The 13,908-nt window shown below is 37.5% G+C and overlaps 1 protein-coding gene across 2 annotated transcripts in view; it reads right to left on the reverse strand.

Annotated features, from left to right (window-relative positions):
- DAPK1 (death associated protein kinase 1) overlaps positions 1-13,908 on the reverse strand; it is an 86,422-nt gene that overhangs the window by 37,006 nt on the left and 35,508 nt on the right. For both annotated transcript variants that reach the window (XM_021531137.3, XM_021531138.3), the window contains one exon: positions 7,609-7,830. In XM_021531137.3, the coding sequence (XP_021386812.1) occupies positions 7,609-7,830 (222 nt within the window). The remainder of the gene's footprint in view (positions 1-7,608; positions 7,831-13,908) is intronic.

Here is a 13,908-nt window from a genome sequence, read left to right on the forward strand (position 1 = left end):
CGAGCTTCAGAAGCCATGCTCTCCCCTGGGGTGCTGCCATAGCTGGCAAGAACAGTTCCCCTCTAGCTGCTCCTGCTGCTTACTTATGGTAGAGACATAAAGCATGAGAGAAAAGGGTTTTTATAGCAATGATAAGTAAAAGGTTATACTAGCATGCATAAGGAACTTCACCTGGAAGCTCGGAAATGCCTGGATTCCCAGAAAGGTCCCTGTGCAACCTTCAAGGGAGGCCCTTCTCACACATCCCCATGGGAGGCTGCATTTTTCAGCTTCCTCCTCATGCTTGTCAGGAGCCTGCTTATTTCTTACCCTTTTGCTGACTCAGGAAGATCTGATATTAAGCTGTACTACCATAGGCATACAAAAACCCATGGCATCACTTCCAAGTCAATCTTCAAGTGAGTCATGGAGGGTTAATACAGGTCTACACTCAACACACCTTAAAAGTTTTCCTTCCACAGTTAATTGACTGAATTACAATGTCCTCATATTTATCACAGATTTTGTAATTAGATTGTATGTGTAGAATAACTAGATGATCTTGACTAGGCTTCCAGATACCACAGATGAAGAAATGTGTTAGAAGAAGCCAGTAAAGATACTGGCTATGTAAGCTATTGCAGCCTTCACAAGTCTCCTAAAATGCTGTTGGTTTGTCAAGTCTAGTCCCATGCAACAGTCAGTGTAACAGAGTCCCACAGTAAATAAACACTGCATGTTTTAGTAAACCAGAGTCACCTTCAAAAGTGGAGCCAGAAGGCAAGGAGAGATTCCACCAATGTGGATATCCCATCTCACACAGAGGAGCCATGTTAATCTAAACAATAGGGCACGGGTAATTTCATACACCAGCCCTTTTGACTGGTCTTTATGAACATCATCTATCAAGAAGTACACTGTTCCCATCTCCATTACAATGGGCCCCTGTTTCTAAACTGGCTTTGGGGATGCTGATGCACAAACAGACTGCTAAAATCTCACTGAAACCAGACCATTGTGTGGGTTTCCCAAGCCACAAAAACTGGATCCCAGCCTGCCTTTGGGCCTCTACAGAGGGGCTCACACAACCACATCTAAAAGACTGCTGTCCCCAGTTACCAACTGGATAAATGTGCTCCCTGAAGGGAGCAGAGGCAAGAGGTTCACCATGACCTAGTGCACCTTCCTGTGGAGGACTTTGGAGTATTTCTACCTGGTATCCACAAGAAACACAGGGCTTCTCTCTGTTCAATTTCTCAATTTGCTGGTAGGAATTACCAGACAGCTTCCTGATCAGTTTTTCTATGCCCTAAGACAACTCTAAATGCCAAAATGCCAGTACGTAAAGGATGGACAGCAACCTAATGATGGATAAACTTGATTACAAATCAAGTCACAGCTAAATTCCTTTATAACTGCAAAGCCTCCTTGTTTACCTTCACATACTGTTTTCCTCTAAAGATTTAATTCATTAATGTTCCTTTATAAAACCTTTTTGTTTACATTTAAATTTAATAATAATTTTGCAGTCATAATATGCCGTTCAAATATCACGTTCAATAAAATAAGAGCTTGTGCTTTGTGGCAGTTACATCTTAATTCCACCTAATTCTAATGCATTATTGACCGTGTTATAACACAGAATGTCACAAGGGCTGAGAAAATCTATTTCATCATTGTAACATGACTTTTTATATTGTCTTAAAGCGGCAGAGCACATGTTTTTAGAAGTATTTTGTATAAACATTTTCACTAAGAGAAAAGCTGGTATGTGTTATTTCACTGATACTTCTAGGCAGAAGTGCTAGCTTTCCTGAAATGAGAGAAATAAATTAAAGCTTTCAGCTGACTGTGTTCTTTCTTACAAAATGCAATAGTGGTAAAAGCATTTCCCAGCCCTCCCAAAGGAAAGCTGACAGATGTGATTGCAACCCACACACCTCCCTCTGGGAAATAAAATATATTACGCCCATGGAAAAAGGATTTCTGTAAAGTGCTTTTTCAAGTTGCCAGGCTTTCTTAACTGTGAAACAGAACGATCGCCAGATCTCAGAGGAAGTCATTATGGGAACCTACTCAGGGAACTTAGAATCAATTAACCTTCAAAGTCAGCATGGTCACCTCGTAATGACTCAGTCATATGCTATGATCACACTGCTTATTATGCAATAGCACCTAAATGATAATTAATGATTACCTAAGGATTTCTAACGAATTTTAAAATCTACAAATGAGCCCTAAAATCTAGGCCTAAACCCCTTGAAAAACATTTATCTTGCTTAGATTTCAAAACAACATAAACTGAGTCAAAGAAGCATGCCATCAGTTTATTCCAGTTTTAAAACAGATGCAATTTGATAAATTATCTAATCCTTCTCTAGTCCAAACATTTATTCTGTCAACTTGTAAAAGAAATGTTTTCCCTAGGTATTCTGTGGTCAAATGCATCTTCTATGACGTCCAGTCATGGAGTTGCCAGCCCAAGACTAGACTCATATATTACTCCTGTTTTATGTAAGAGTAAGGGGGTTTGCATCTACTTCATTTCACTGCCTTTATGAATCGTGCTGTTACCAACCCACTCCTCAGAAGTACAATGTGTCCCAAACATTTTGAAACAGCAGAACAGGGCTGCTAGCTCATTAAATTACCTACTGGCTGAACAACACTACACTTCAACTTTTCTTTATCTAGCTACCAGACAAATGAAGACATGTTCCAGCATCACAATGCCTTTTCATTTTCATTTATCCAGCTTCTATTAGAGACATAAACTGTCATAAAATCTTCTCTTTAGTGTGCTTAAATTCTTCAGTTATATTGAACAAGAATCATTTGCCTTAATAGCCAGCTAGAACCAAAACCTGGACTATAATTTGAGCAGTTAAGTCGCACTAAGGGAGGGTGGGTGGGAGGGGGCATGAACACTCCTGTGAATCCTTTTTGTACTCAAACACCACTGGTATTTAAGTTTTCATGACTGAAATTCCTGAAGTGCCCAGAGTTTGGATACAGCAGGTAGTTACCTTGGCCCTTGATCTCATCTACAACGTTCAAATTTAATATATGAGGAGCATTCAGGTTTAGCAATCTAGAGAGGCAATGATTTTGCTCAGGGACTGCAGCACACGGAAACCAATTCTCCCTTAAAGACCTGCTCACCAGCTCCAGAGCCTGTCCTGTCAGCTTTGTCAAGCCTTTGTTCTAACCTGTCTACATATTCTCTGTGCATCTCTCTGTGGCTGTGGATTTTAGGATTTTGAAATCCAATGGTGGCACAAGATCTACAAATTAGTGTCACAGGGCTTGCTAACTGCCTGCTACTTGCCAGAAGCACCAAATATTTAATTGTCCTCTCAAATTTCAGTGCAACGCCACTTGATAATAACTTTCTTATTTACTTATGTGTAAAATTAACAAAATTCTCAGTTGTATTTCTACCAAAAGACAACTAAAAATTAAGGAAGCCCTGTGAAGACTGCATGTTTCTCTGGAAGACAGGCTTTAAATCTCTTCCTGAGCATAACTATAAAAAGTTAAATTAAAGCCCCAATAAGATAGGAGAGGAATTTAGAAAGTTCTTAATTACTTACTCTTAATTCCTCTTGAATGATCAATTAATGAACTTGCCATACATTTTTACACAAGGATGTATCAGCCTCTTCTTGCACTATTCAGTTTTGATTAATAATATGAAGCTACCACCAAAGTAGAAAGTCAGAGAGAGTGTGAGGCACAGGACTAAGTCTAAAAGAAAGCTTATGCTTTCAAATGAAGCATAAATCCTAGTATTTAACAAACAAATGCTTCTAATACTTTCAAAGCTTTTTATTTTTAAAAAATTTACAAATTAGATGATCATCACTAAGAACCATGCTACAAGAGCTAACCATCTTAAACTAAGATTTCAAATTCAGAAATGAAGCTATGTTTAATTCAGAGAAATATATGAATACCTAACTCCATCCACAGCTACCAAGTAAGAGTCAGGTATTGCTATCAAACCAGAGGCCACCTGCATTGCTTTTGTGAATTCTAAGGAATTACTGTACAATATAGGATGAAAATATTTATTTTTTTGTGTTGCAGCAAGAAACCATAACCAAGGCTCCACAAAGAACCACAAACTAAGTATATTTTATATCTGCAGTCTAAATAAAGACAAAATAAAGTGGAAGAGAAAATAAAATGGAAGAGAGAAATTATGCATCCAAGGCCATAAAAAGGGGAACCAAGTAGGTGCAAAACATGCTTGAGGAAAGAAAATAATTATCACTGTGCAGAGACATCTGTGTTTTCTAGTCTGTGATGTCTAAAAAAATGATGGCTTCAGCAGAGCTCACTAGAAATAGCTTAGTAAAGCTAACATATAACAGCTGCAGCTGGATAGAAAAGCATGCTATGAAATTCTGACTAATTCAATTATTTGTGTGATAAAAGAAAAAAATAAAGAAAATTATTAAGGTTTTAAGTTAGATGAGGAAAAAACAGTGGCTTCCAGTTTGTGTGTAATATGCATAATATTCCTTTCAAGATAATGAAAGAGTCCACAGAGTGGAATTTAAGAGGTTATTTCCAAGCCAAGGAAGGAGACATTTGTTACTAAGACCTAGAGTTATGAAAATACATCTGAATGCTCTAAATATACCAAAAGATTGCAATAAAATAAGCTTCTTCAAGGATAGTTCATGCTCGTGCATGGCTGCTGAATCTTTTAAGGAAAGATTTAGTTTTAAAAGTTTCATAAATTAAATGTTTCATAGAACTTGTTTTTTTGGTAAATCAGTTTCTTGATAAGGTAGTTCAAAGTAAAATTTCCAAACATCTGTGTGGATAAAGTAGCTCTGTTTTGTATTCAGTGTTGTGAGGATCTACTTGGCCACTGCAATAATTAACCAACTGCCCACATATTCCTGCATATAAATCATGACCTTGAATAGAATCAGAGAATGGTTTATGTTGGAAGGGACCTTAAAGATCATCAAGCTCCAATTCCCCTGCCGTGGGCAGTGTCACCTCCCCCTAGACCCCCACCAAGTTGCTCAGAGACCGAGACAACCTGGCCTTGAGCACTTCCAGGAATGGAGATCCAGAACTTCTCTGGGCAGCCTGTTCCAGTGCCTCACTACCCTCACAGTCAGGAATTCCTTCATAATATCAAATCTGAGTCTACCATCTTTCAATTTGATGCCCTTCCCCTTTGTTCAGTCAGTTGCTCACCTCTGCAAACTGCCAATTATTATGGCAGAAAAATGTTTAGGAGGCTCTATGTGATATAGCAAACCTCTCGCTGAAGCAGAAAATAAAAATCAATAGTAACAGGCTGTAGACCCTGTTGCCCTGGGACTGTGCATGTTGACATATGGCAACAAAAGGGCAGCTGCTGTTACTCAATTATATAAAATTGTGTCTCTGTGTGCTACACTGCCTCATTATTGTAGTCAGAACAGAATGCAAGTACCAGGAAATATACTATGTTCTAGTCAAAATGGAAAATGGACACTTAGGGTAGATTCTGAAGATAGAGAAACAGGTTATTTAATCCAATTTCAGCTTTATTTCTGTTTGTATGAAATTGTTCTGTAAGAACAAAGACTGTCAGGAGGGTGGGTCCCTAGGCAAAATGTGAATATCAGAACATTAGAGAAAAAGGTTTACATATTTAATGTCTAAGCATGTGATTAAAATGACAATCCTGTCTATTCAATAGCTTTATCACAGTGATTTTGAGAACTACAAAACTTAGTAGCAGTTAGCATATTGAAGTTTACAAAGGGATTGCTAACAGCATCTTTTTCTCTTTGACTGTCTAAATAAATAAATGCATTACCTTTGTCGTATTCAAAATAGCACTACTTCAATTGAAAGATTCGCAAAGCAGTTTGGAAAAGTGAAAAAAAAAATCTCCGACTGAAACTATATAGGGATTGCTCACCTTGCAAAACAATTACCTAAATTGCAATACAAATAATTTGCTGAGCTTCATGCCATCAAGCTTATGAAATATGCAGATTGTCATTCTTCTGCTCAATGGACAGTTGTGGTTACACACGGACACACACACAGCAGCCGTGCTGCCAAAAGAGATCCTAGTCCATGTGCAAAGTGGGGGTGTGTGCAGCAGTCCCATTCCTCCTACCACTGCCACAATTACCAAGTCTCCCTCACAGCTTGCAAGTACAGACACTGGCCTGATTTCAACTGGACAGATTCCAGAGCAGAAGGAGCTGCAGAAGCAGCAATATCCTGACAGTAATGTTGTAGAGCAAGAGAACATGAGAGTTAGTATCAAGTAGGGAGTGGAAGAAGCACCACACTAATTTTGCTGCTTGTTCACATCACACTTCAAAGAATTCTGAACAAGACCCAGAAATAGTAAGAATATAAGGAACTTCTGCTTTATACAGGATGATAATTTAGTTCGGAAAAAATATACTTGTTTAAATTATCCACATTTGGCAAACTAATACAAGCATATAAAACTGGAATTAAAATACCAAGCCACATTACAACTATTAAAATATCACATGTTGGACTAGAAGTGTAAAAATATGTTTGCATAAACATAAGAAAGTAGTATCATAGAACATAGAAAAAAAAAGGGAACTCCAAAAGCTACTTCCCAGTTTTCTTTTTAAATCTATACTGTAAATCTACATGTTACTGAAACTATGTCACACTGAAGTATCTTTATGAAGTGTAAATACCATTTATCAAAGGTAGCAAACAGGAAAACCTGCATAGAAAAACCACAGGAATAGCCAATACAAAGACAATACAAAGTGCTACCCAAGATTCTGGTACTGAGTCTTCTGCATGCATTAATTTCTTACTGCAGAGTATGGTTAACTGATCCTGAGCAGGTGTGGCAATAAAAAGTGCCAGGCATGCCATCTATGTAAAGATGTGCACATTCCAGCAGCACTACTGACAAATTAACAAACTCTTAACAGGTGACTAATGCTCAACTCTTACAATTGCAGTCTGTGAGGAACTGGAAGCCAGACTTTAAAAAATGCAGAAGTATTTTATGCTGACATATTTAGCTCAATCTATTAGAAATTATATTGGATGAAAAACTCGGACTAAACCCATATGAAACAGTGTGGAAGTTCAGTTTTCGTTTCAACAAGAGAGAACTGGGACAATTCTGTTCTTTTTTATGTGGGTTAGAAAATGACAAAAAAGCATTCACTGAGGCCACTTTACACCAACACAAAACACAGTAAAATTTGCTAACCTAATCTCCACTTAGAATTTCCTATTTTCCTGTGCTCTGATCTTCAAATCAGCATGTTTAGTTCCAGGATCTTCATTTGGATCCGTAACATCAACAGTGATTAAAGTAAAAAAGCAGAGGAAAGAAATCCTAAATATGCTGATTTAAAAAAAACCCAAAAAAAAAAAACCAAACCACCAACTTTGTATTGCATTCAGAGTGAAAAATATGTGTGGAGATCAGGAAACTATAACACTGACTAAGAAATGAAGATTTCTAAAGCTATTACCTATTTTCTTTTGGGGTGATAAGGAACATCCATTAAATCACTGCAATTCTCAGTGTCTGTTTTTAAAAACCGAAGAAACAAATATTCTCCTAGTGGTCCGTGGGTCTCTAGAGTTACTTACAGCTCCAGAATAAGAATGACATCTGTTTTGTTCTCATAGACATCATGAAGCGTAATCACATTAGGATGCCGAATCTCTTTCAGTATGCCAACTTCTCGTTCGATATCCTCCCGGCTCACTCCACGGCGGCTGGATTTCGTCCTCCTTTTCTTGATGAATTTTGCTGCAAACTGCTGACCAGTACTTTTCTCACGGCATTTTTTCACTACGGCGAACTGCCCACTAAAAAACAAAGAGATGACGAGGGGTCAGTTCAAGACAATTCAGGGCTAAGAGTAGCCTGTGGTGGGGGAAATCAGCTTTTAATTCTGCTTGACCTAAGTATGCAACTGCTTCTTATGCCATCTAGAACAACACCCAAATGAAACCTAGCAGAGGCAGGAAAAGTAATTTAAGATATAGCTTTTGCATCACACAAATGTACACATTTCAGCACATCAGTAAGTAAAAGGTAACACCTTATCAGTGAAGACCACTGTTTTTTTGACAAATATGTGCACTGGGGATTACTGGGCAAAAGTAATGGTTTCTGGATTCTCCTCCCATATGCTTGTTGAATATTTTTTCTTTGTTCTGCAGCTGGGACAACTCATAGTTTCTTACAATATATATGATTTGTCAATATTCACTTTATTCTATATATATTCTATCCTCAAGTTTGTTTTTTAAAAAGTTTTTAAAACAAAATTTCATTTCATGACACTGCTTTGGATTTTTAAATACAGTAGTATCAAGAATTACTCATCTTGTTAAGTACAAGTTTGAAAAAGAGAAAAATACTGAGGCACTGAGAAACAAAACCTGTGTTTGTATTACAAACCAGAAGAAACTCCAGGAAGCTGCTGACTCTAGCACACAATCATTGATGTACAAGTCTGCTGCTGCTAGATGTACACACTGATCTAGATCAGAAATCTCCAGTAGTCTAATGCTCATTCAAAGAAAGAACAGGATTTCTAGAACTGTTTCTCTTTTAAATTTCCCTAATCTCTTGTGGAGGATTCTCAGGAAATCTGTTTCTGTTTTTTTCACTATATGATGGGAATCATATAATTACAGAATGATACTAAAGAGAAGATTTTGTGAAGTTAGCCTGCTCTGTTAACTGAAGAAGATCTGTTCTCTAAAGCAGGTTTAGAACAGCAATTAATCAGAGCTAGCCCTAATAGGTTTCTACTTGAACAGCCATACAGTGCTCAGAGCTACGCATTTCATGCCACCATTACTATGCTGATCCCATGTAGCACCCTGAGTGACACTCTGTCTTGAACTGGGACATGCAGTTGGGCAAGACTAAATAACTCTTGGAAGGGCAGGGCAAAGACAGGATCTCTCATGTGAACTCTTAGAAAGACACTCTAGAGTAGCCACCACCATCTGGGAAATCTTTGAATGCAGCCAGGGGTAGTGAGAGAAGTAAACTTTGAGAGAAATCTTAAAACAACAGTCTTAAGTTAAGGTTTAGATTTGTTTCAGTATAATGATCACCATTCAAGCTTCATTCTTCATTATTTAATGAAATCAGTTCATGAACATGTGAGAAGATGTTATATTGCACGAAAAATTACTTTGCCTTAAATTCCACCCATCCCCAATTCCACACAAAGTTTTCAAGGATCAGATTCCCATACAGGGACCACCACATTATTATTATAAACTGCAATGGACAGAGCATGCTTCAGACCACATAATATCCTCTTCTCTATCACACACAGGCTGCTTCACTTGCCTGGACTTGGCCTGCTAGTGTTATCTGAGATGCTCTTTGACATGTGAGACTTTCATATGTGACTGAAAGAGAAATCACAGACCTCTGGAATACCTATGTCATCCTAAACTGACATCAGTGAGCTAGACAAGGTATCCTAAGGTCATCAGCCTTCTCTGCCTGGTTCAGTCCAATTTCACAAAAACTGAGTTTGATCTCCAAGGTCTGAGCAATTTTGCATTGCCTGAGTAGAGATATTTGCACTGTTGAATTGAAAACACAGCCTTTCTGGCTCTTGCTTCCAGTGAGAAAAGCAAGTGATTGTCTCACACTCTCCCCCACAGCATGCACATCCCCACAGAGATATAAATCTTTATTTAAAAAGCAGTCAGTTTTAAAGAAAATTCACAGTTTCAGAGAAACAATAAAATCGAGTTGTAGACAGATGCAAACATCATCATAACTCCAAACAGCTACTTAAGCTCAAAGATCACAAGGAAGTCAAAAACTGCTGTTTTTCTTTTGACCACCTGGCTGGCTTTCAGGTTAGAAGTCTAAAATGCCTGATAGAGGAAGAAAAATATTTCTGCTTATGATTCATCCACAGGCTTGCATGCTGCATGGCTAACCACTTTCTTATTGATACTCAGCCTGCAAGTTAGCAAAAGCTACTGCTTCACTATGGAAAATCAACAAAATTAACAAAAGAAAGAAACAACCCTCCCCTCTCTCCACCCTCACCCCAACTCCCCACAATCCCTACACAACCCCTACAATGCAAAGTAAACAAACCCAGAAACAACAACTCCCAAAATATAACATTAAAACCAAAATTGCATCTAACATCAGCTCTGGAGTAAAAAAGGAAAAACATAAATTTGAACTACAAAGACATACAATATATTCTGATATCCAAGAAACTTAATTATAAAAATTGGTGGGGATTAAGAATAGTCTGTGTTTTACTGACGTGGTGATTTTTACATAGTATTATGCATATTTGAATTACATCATTCCCCAAAGCTACTTCATGTTTCCAATGCCTTTAGGGCTAAGACTGTTTAATCTTATTTGGCAATGGGTCAGCTATGACATTACAGCATGAGGTTGACATCGTGGAACAAAAGGGGTTGCATAAGACAAGTAGATCTCCTCTCTCCTGAAATATGCCATTTATTTTTTCAGTCATTCACTATTTTCTCTGTCCACAACAACCTTTTGGAAGGATGCCCTATTCAATATAAAAGTGTTATCAGAAGTCCAATACATTGCTTAACACATAACTTTAAAGATCGGTCTCATCCAATAGGAGGTGAACCTCCAAAAATCCTTGGCACTGCTCAAAACTGTAAGAAGGTTATCAACTAACAAGTATCTTGAGTAAGTGCCAGTTATACACCAAGTAACCTTCTTATTGTTGCTGTTGTGGTATTTATTCAGCACACAACTGCACAATTAGCTGTTTGTTATTAAACGCCGTACACACAGATCACACTTAAGCTCCAATCAAAGGGGCCTGTTTCATGCCTGGGATCCCTGAGCCACACATTTTTACAACTCTCTCTAAACTCCTGTTTTAAAAGCAGAGGAGATGTGTAAATCAAAAGGTATTTACTGGACTTCCCCTTGCAGAACTGCAGAGACAAGCTGATATAAATCAGCTTTGCAAACATAACACTCATGGAATATCCAATAAAATCTTCCCACAGATCCTACATTTTCAGATTCAGCATTCATTCATTCATACAGCAACTTCAGTGCCAGAAAAGTCCTTTAGTTTTTTAAGTTTCCTTGCTTTTGTTGGTTTGATTCAAAGTTCATGGAGTCAAAAAATGACTGCCATTTAAAAAGAAAATTACACTAATCACCCGGCACCCTCTCCCTGAAGTAAATCACAAATTCACACTTAATAAAGTATCTGACATCATTTTTTCCCACATAGCAGGATCAGGTTAAACAGCAAGACAGGATGACAGCTTGATGTAAGAACAGATACTTCTGCTAATAATAGTAATTTGTTTTCTGATCTTGTAATCCTTAACTCAACCAGCCCTTAATTACTACCCTAAACCTACTCTTTGTGGGACACTTGGCATAAATCCACATCCAGTTATTTTTCAGTCTCAGATCAGAACAAGTACTTACCTGTTACCTGATCATGACACTTCTGCATCCTTTTTACATCATGAGACACACTGCCCTTTACAATAAATATACGTATAAGCAAGAGTTATGCAGATAAGGGATGGAAGCACCAATAAAGCCCCTATATGTCAACCTTTATTGCTCCTTGCTTAATGAGATCACAAAACAGCTACTCATCAGCATAAATTAAGACAGGTTTTAAATACAAAGACATTTAGTTCAGAATCAAAGGGAAAACAAGAGTATTTTTTTCCACATGGAAAATGACAGTGATTAGGGGTGGCAGATACCCTGTATTCTTTCCCACTTCCAGCCATCTGCACCAGCTCTTCCCAGGTAGTATGTTCTCTGAAGAGTGAAACTCTTGCTCCAAGAACCTGGTGAAAGAGTTCTAAGCTGGACACAGAGTTGGTCAAGTAACCCCTAGGGACAGATTTTCTAGTAATTACTGCCACAACAGGTCAAGAATGAGGCAATTTCCCATGCCCTTTTCTGAAGATTGCATTCCAAAATTTAATGAGAACAGGAAATAGGAGTAAAGGAAAAGGCATTAAGTTGCCATCAGAGTAATAAGATGCCTTGATATGTTTCCGACATGCAGGTATTTTTCTTCTATTTAAAATTTTGATATTCAGTACAACTCTGAAAACACAATGTACTGAGATTCAACTACTTTTACTATTTGTTTGACTACTTCCCTTTTCAAAATTACACTAATCCAACTGAAAGAGATTAACATAATACTTTTAGATTAGCCTGTGAAAGAAACTGCAACTCAATCACGGGGCCTCTTGTTTCCTCCAAGAGAACATCTATCAGCATACTGCACACACTTCTGTCTTTCCTCAGAGATCTGCTGCAGGAAAGGCCAGTGGAGCAGGGGATGTGCAGCCCCAGGAGCATCCTAGCACCAGTCAGCCCTGTCAGCAACCTCAGCTATCCATGACTGTTTGTCACCAAAGGCAGACCTGCTTCTGCTAATAAGGTCAGCTCTCGCAAAACTCGCTGGACACTGAGCAGTGTCCAATTCTTTCTCGAAGAAAATGAACACTTGTCCACAAACTTGACCACTTGGCAACATGAAGGAACAGCATCTATATACATCTGATAGGAGAAGGAGCTGGAAGCACCTGAAGCCTATTAATCACCATAAACTTGCTTCAGGCTGTACATAAACAGTTGTTATAAGAACGGGACCGGTGGCCATAGCATAACAGAAGAAGTAATTTTGGGAGTCGCATGAAAAAAAGCAGTACTAAAGAAAAGAAAAAAGAGAAGTTAAACATGATACAGTATTTAAGCTAAAGAGAAAATCTCCTCAAATGATATATAAGTGACTAAGCAGAAGAATAAACCACCTGGAAACTGATAGTGGACCATAGAGATCACTGTTAAGAGCTGGCTCTTTCAAGTATGACTAATATAGAAAAGCAAACAAACATAAGGGTTCAGCTAGACTGTGGAACAATAAAAATTTGAATGCTGCAAGTACACAGGCAGGAGAGGAACACGTGCTAGGCAATTGTGCTGTACATTTCCAACAGGTGTAGAGTTAAAATGAAATTGCAATTTACACCCATCAGTATAATGCATGCTAATATACTTTCCTTAGAAATATTTTGGAAAAGCAGCAAAGACAAAAAGAACAACAGCTAGGAAGGGGAAGCAAAGGGGAAAACTAGACAGATTTATAAAAAACCCAAGTGCACTAACACTTGGCATTTCTGAGTTCTGATGACTCCCAACTTCCAAATTCCTTGTTATGCACAGATGAATTTATACACTTATCATATCCACGTATTTTAAATTATTTTCTTTATTTCTGACTTAGAATAAATTTTGGTGTCTAATTACCACGTTCCAAAAGTATCAAGATTCCATCATAGAGATGACTCAATGTATGTATGTGATAAGTTTGATTATCATTCACTATAAATACATCAAATATTTAAAGTTATTTTACCAAAATATGAAAAGTATAAAAAAATAATTTTCTTTATGTAATACTTTAAATGTAAAAAAACCCAGCTTTCAAAATGAACTCTATTACTGTATAATTTATTTACATACCTTTTTTGTCTCTATACATCAACTGAAATTTCTGTTGTACAATCTATTCAAATACGCAACAGCGTAACTGTAAAATTAAAAATTAAATTAATAGAAGCATTTTTAGAGTTTCTATAACATGACAACATGAAGCAGTCAGAATTTGAGGTTTCTGGCAGTGTAAGAATCAGTTGGGCTAAGTCAAATTTTAAAACCTATTTATAAACTAAACTGCCTACCATAACTTTGTGTAATTGAATGGCAATCAGGTACCTCTTCCCAGCCCCTCCATGGTGGGATGGAGAGGAGAATCAGGAAAAAAATTAAAAAGTCAGGTGTATAAAATGATATAAAATGGTATAAAATGGTATAAAATGATATAAAAATGATATAAAAAT

The sequence above is a fragment of the Lonchura striata genome, chromosome Z, assembly GCF_046129695.1.
Source record: "Lonchura striata isolate bLonStr1 chromosome Z, bLonStr1.mat, whole genome shotgun sequence".
NCBI classification, from domain to species: domain Eukaryota; kingdom Metazoa; phylum Chordata; class Aves; order Passeriformes; family Estrildidae; genus Lonchura; species Lonchura striata.